Genomic DNA, 5,989 nt, shown 5'->3' with positions numbered 1-5,989 from the left:
TACTACTCTGCAACAGTTCTGACCTACTTTGGAAGCGTGGGTATTTGTTCCTTCTGTCAAGATGGTTGAACGTGCTACAGTTTTGTTTGTCGGACACTCGCATGCACGAAGACTTGGGGAATTCCACAAATAACCTCTGCTTTCAGTTTCAATGATCTCTCCCTTATGAGTATGTTTCTGAGTCATAAATTCACTATCTGATGCAAAAGTTGTGAAAGACCTGAGTTTAGTGGAACTCCCACTCTAGTCTATGTCCTAAAAAAGATATGTAACAAAATCAAATCTTAGAAATTAGAAAAATATATAATAGTGAGGGTAAATTTCTAAAGGTTTAACTTCAAGCAGTTCATTTAACCAAGAAAGGTAGTGAACGTTGTAACACAAGAGGGGGGGGGGGGGGGGAGGTATATTTAATGTACCCGTTATACATTCATACCGATGCATATCACCACAAACAGTTATTTCTTGAGTCAAATTCATCGATTTAATTTGTATTTCTATTTGCGGGGCACAGGCTATGCTGACCGGCTCACAGAGTATCTGATGCGGGAGTACACCAACAGCCCCAGGAACCTGGAACTAAGTTTGTGGGATCATGTGGACCATGTACCAGACCACCTGGCATCCCAGTACCGTCGTCCCACCATGCAGGAAGCTGTTCAACACAGGGTCACACGATTCCCTCCAGCTGGGGGAGTTTGAACCCCACTCTTCCTCCGTCTGGGAAAGTGTCCCTGATCGTTTTCACGGCACAAGCTGGTAGAGGCACCCTGATGCTTTTGCCTAGAAAACCCCAACACCATCGCACCAGCTGCCTGTAGGCGACATATCTGTATTTCCTGCGAAAGCAAGAAAGAAACAAGTGGTGTAAAGCAATCCCAGAATAACATTGAACGCACTGCATTTTTGTCACAAATATAATATAGGCAAATATTTAAAATCTATATATCAATAACCCGTAGCAGGGGCGGACCTAGGGGGGGGGGGGGGGGGGTTCCTGGGTGCCCGGACCCCCCCCCCCCCCCCCCCTCCGTTTTTTTTGTTTTTTTTTGTTTTTTTTGTTTTGTAAAAAAATAAAGGGCTTGTGCTTTCCTTCCTTCCAAATGCAACATGCTTGAAACTGACGAAAAACTCAAAGGAGAGGCCTCCGATTGACCTAAAAAAATAAAATTCCTTCAGCATAGACCCCCCAACAGGGCTTTGCCCCTGGACCCCACCGGGGCCTAAGCGGCCCCTGGACCCCTGCTCCAAATTGGAACCTCCCCCCCTTATCCACAACTAGGTCCGCCCCTGCGTAGCAAGAAAATAGATTACAATTTCATACGAAAATCGTATAGAAAGCGTGTGGAGCGATTCCTTGAAAATGATTGCTGAGATCTTCATGAAACTTTGCATCTAAAACCTTCCAGAAGATGTCTTCCTTTTTTTCGATAAATGTCAGGCGGAAACCTCCTTTTCTTCATCCATAAAAATAAAGATATGACATGTTCACTTTAGAAATTTGTGTTGGAATCTGTTATGTAGGTATACTGTATGCAGGCAGTTATCGGACTATGACCAATGTCCGCCAAGTTCTATTACTGTAGGCTTTCACCAACGATCATCAGCTACACACCCATTCTAAGCAATGAGGTACATTTCCGATGTCAAAACTTAAGAAAAATTAACAAGCTCTAATCATACTGATAATTATGTGGATAGGGTGGATTAATGTATTAGTTAATTATTTGTCAGGGGAGTTACAATTTTGTTCGTCATTTTTTTTAATCGGAGTACACCTGTCGTGGGGAGTAACTTTCTCACGTATGAGTAGAGTAACATATTCGTACGAATTTTTTTACTCCGGAGTAAAAATCTCGTAGGATTAATATCGTGCTACACCGGCAAGTAAGAAGTGTACATACTGAAGAATCCCACATCAATTAAATTGTATCTTGAAAAGTTTGTGGGTGGGTGTTCAGTCTTACAATAGGTTTTGTATTTATTTCACACAAATGCTATTGTTTCCCAGTTGCTGTTATTTTCCACTGTTAATGTTTATAATGAAGATTTAATTAGATTCGATGTATTTGTGTCTAGTTTACGTATCCGATCTGTTTATTTGTGTAATACAATGTACTACGTATTTCACTCTCTTGTCAGTGTAAGAATATGCAAATATATCCGAATGATAATCTTCTGATTTGTGTTGTGTTACATACTCATGCAGATCGAAGTTTAGACGCCCGTAGTCCTGCTTGTACGCATAGTATGCGGTCTCCAGGCAGTAGATGTCCAGACACACGGTACGAAAGCCAGGATGTGCTGTGATGCAGCCTACCTGCTCTTCCAGGCCTTCTACCTTCTGTTTGATTTGTCTGACGTCGTGGCAACACACACACTCAACAGAAGTTGGCATCCGGCAGCAATGTCCGCACTGACACCTGAAACAGTAGATCACTCTGTAATCATAACAGCATGCCCCGTTCACATAGGAGACACACACAAAAAACCGGGTGATTCTTATGTATGCACAAAACTTACCATGCTTTACAGAAACAACACGAACAGTACCATTAGTCGCGGTTTCACAATGCATGCAGTGTTAGTACCCTTCGAGTGAATCTAACAGGGTCGCTTTTTAACACTGACCACACATCGTGACTGACCTGGCCACTGTAAAACAGAAACAATGTCCTGTCTCCTCAAGGTGTTTGAAAATACTCCTGCACTGTCTTTTGAACAGTGTCCCATGTTGCGAAACAAAACAGACCAAACATCAATCAAAAGAAGGGAACTGTTGTGTATGCATTTTTGGATATTTCTGAGAAAGCTTCTTTTGTTAAAACGACTAGCGGTATCACTCCATCACACGATAAACGATCACATTCACAGAATTCGATTTCAGCCTGCTTCTGTTGGAGCCTGGGGAACATAGCCACTACACAATGGTCGCCTCATCACGGGTATCGCGCGTGCGCACACACACACACACACACACAGACACACACACACACACACACACACACACACACACACACACACACAGACACACACCACACACACCCACACACACGCACAAACAAATTAATCTTTGTTCATCACTGAATTATTTATTTTCAGATCTACGATAGATCTTCCTAGTTTTTCTGTTGAAATCGGGCACACGCCATTGTGCACCCCCCCCCCCCCCCCCCACACACACACACACACATCCTCCTATTCAACAGAACGAAGATTGTTTTGAAGAGTTCTTCAAAAACATACCGCTTCACTCAAGATTAAATTCTGCACTGATTTATAAAAAACAAGAGGCGAAGCCTTCAAGGCTCACGTAAGAAATCGACAAACAGTAACACAAACTCAATCACTCCGTCACACATACACACACACACACACACACACACACACATACACACACACACACACCCACACACACACACACACACACACACACACACACACACACACACACACACACACACACACACAGTAAGCATATAGGTGAAACTGTGCAAGAAAGCGAGACCCTGGATCTGCCAAGTAGTCTCGGCCCGCTCACAATAACAATGACCGAGACGTTCAGTAATTCCTTTGCGTGACGTCTAACCCTCTTACGTCATAATGTGACGTCTTCAAATAGTTTCTATCACACACGTCAAACACTTTTGACCGAGACTGACGTAATCCATAGACTCGGAAATGTTAAAGTTTCTATCACACACACACACACACACACACACACACACACACACGCACGCACGCACGCACGCACGCACAGACAGACAAAGTTTATCATCGCATAGGCTACACTTACGTGAGCCAAAAACCACACACGCTTTGTCTGCATCATTCACAACAATCCTTGGTATCGTCCCAGAATTGCCTTTCGTTCATTTTCAATGCCTACTCGAAATGTCCTTCTACCTTTGAAAAAAACTATTTCCCAACCTCCCTACTGACCAAACAACATCTCTGGCACGATTTCCTTCCTAAAATAAATACACAAAATCACCACTTTTAGACCATAACTCATGTCCTTCCGTCGTTTTACAAATCGTATCATGGCAGATCTAAAATACATAAAAAGGTTACAGGGGAATAGGCACATGTAAGGCAATATTCCTGAGATAGATCTCTGAATATTGAAATCACCGCCGCCATTTCAGAAAGCTCCCTTTTACTGTTTTGTGGTTCCATGCATTACCTAAAACGAAACACTGTGTCTTACTGTCACGAATCAGTGAAAATATCATCAACATCAATGTCATTCTGTACGAGAAAATGGCATTACGCAATTTGACTTACTATCAACATGTTTTGTTGTGTAAACGGAAAAAAAACCGTGCTTAGAATTCCCAGAGGGGAAAGAGATCGTCAAGTGTAGGCAACACTGCAGATACATTTATTCTGAACTGTACAGTCCCAAGTAAAATATCCAAGTGGTAAGAAAACAAGACGCTTGAAAAGCTCAGCTTAGCATAATCCTGTCATGCTAACATACCAACAGAAGCACAAGAACTGATGAGTGGAAAACGCACATGACTTTTGATCTAGCATGCAGAAGATAGCGACAACAATAGTAATCACATACCAGTCAGTGTTGCCGATTCTGCATGCTGGCTCTGTTACGAGCAGCGTCTTGTGGCCTTCTTTCCTCGTCTTTCTTCCGTTGTTCAAACTGGTAGGAAGAACGATAGCCTGGCTCAAACGTGGTCCGTCGTACTCCTCCTCTTCCTCGCTGCTGTAAATACTGTGAGTGGCCATCTTGTTCGAGCAGTGTGTGACGTAGTAAACACGTGTGCAAAAGGTCATGAGCCAAGACTGCGCGCGCGGTGGAACAATTCGGAACAGCAAAAAAAGGTTTCAAAGTATACTTTTGGGGCTTCTGTGTTCATTTTTACACATACAATTGTGGTTAATGAATTAAGAGTGTCAACGTATCAAAAGTGACCCTAAACCTTGGACTTTTCCTTTAAAGTCACACTCCTTCTCGTGACAATTGTTGGGCTCACCGTCTCAGATCTGGCCAGGCTTGTACGTGGGATCTTCTTCTTCTTCTTGCGTTCGCCGTCACACCATCAGTTTAGTCTGCGAGACGAATGACGTCGTGGCTTCCAGGTCTTGTCTGCTCCCACAGAGTTTGGTGCGGAGAGGGACTGATGCTGGCCACACTTTGTCTCTGATTGGTTTGAGTTGGGGGCATGTCATTAAAGTAGAGGTTACATGCCGAGTCTCAGTGATTATTAAAAATAATGGTCGAAGTTAGCGGATCATGAAAAATGCGAGCTTCAGCGAGCTTTTTCATGACCGCGAACTGAGACCATTATTTTTAATAATCACTGAGACGAGGTGTGTAACCTCTTTATTCCCCCTTTCTTCAGTTATTCAAAGAAAACAGGAGTTTTTGTGCGAAAGTTTGATCGAATCCGAATCACTCAACCAGTCAACCTGCGCAGGCGATCGATTAATGCGCGGTTGTATAGTTCCGTGCAAATCATTCCATTCTGTTAACACTTCTTGTCAGTTTCCCTGTTTTAGACTAAAATCAAGTACACAGATAAGCTGTTATTCTGCTGTGGCGGTAAAGGCAGATATTGTGTGTTCTGTTTATGATTTAGTATCGCTAAAGATAATGTTCTTTCGTCAAATGGGACTAGCAGACGAACTTTTGCACCCGTGTTCCAACGTTAATTACTGTATGAAGTTCAGTTTTTTGGGGAAAATAGTGTATGAAACCGCTTTATGTTGTTTAAATTGATGAGATGTGTGCATTTGGTTGCGTGTGATCTGTTTATAAAATGAAATATTGTTGAAAACTGACCGTCGGATTGCAGTCAGTGTTGTCGAAGAAACTGCGTTAAAAGAAGGGGAACTACTCTTGTCGGCAAGAGTATGAGTTACTTGCCTTGGGAATTTGCTTGTGATGAACGGTGTGTGCACAGCAGATCTATATTCAGAAAACAACCGAACTCATGGATTTTATATGGAGATTCATGTGTTCAGGCCT

At 42.7% G+C, this 5,989-nt stretch overlaps 1 protein-coding gene across 1 annotated transcript; it reads right to left on the bottom strand.

Moving 5' to 3' along the window:
• Positions 1–470: 470 nt before the first annotated feature.
• Positions 471–4,947, bottom strand: LOC138962697 (uncharacterized). Its single transcript, XM_070334625.1, has 3 exons — positions 4,574–4,947; positions 2,202–2,423; positions 471–839 (listed from the first exon to the last, which is right to left on the bottom strand). The coding sequence occupies exons 1-3, from the start codon at positions 4,792–4,794 to the stop codon at positions 671–673; spliced, it is 612 nt and encodes a 203-aa protein (XP_070190726.1). The 5' UTR covers positions 4,795–4,947; the 3' UTR covers positions 471–670.
• Positions 4,948–5,989: the final 1,042 nt, after the last annotated feature.

Source organism: Littorina saxatilis, linkage group LG1, assembly GCF_037325665.1.
Source record: "Littorina saxatilis isolate snail1 linkage group LG1, US_GU_Lsax_2.0, whole genome shotgun sequence".
In the NCBI taxonomy this organism is placed as follows: Eukaryota; Metazoa; Mollusca; class Gastropoda; order Littorinimorpha; family Littorinidae; genus Littorina; species Littorina saxatilis.
Note: the sequence above shows the minus strand (reverse complement) of the source record. Positions and strands in the feature narration are given on the sequence as shown.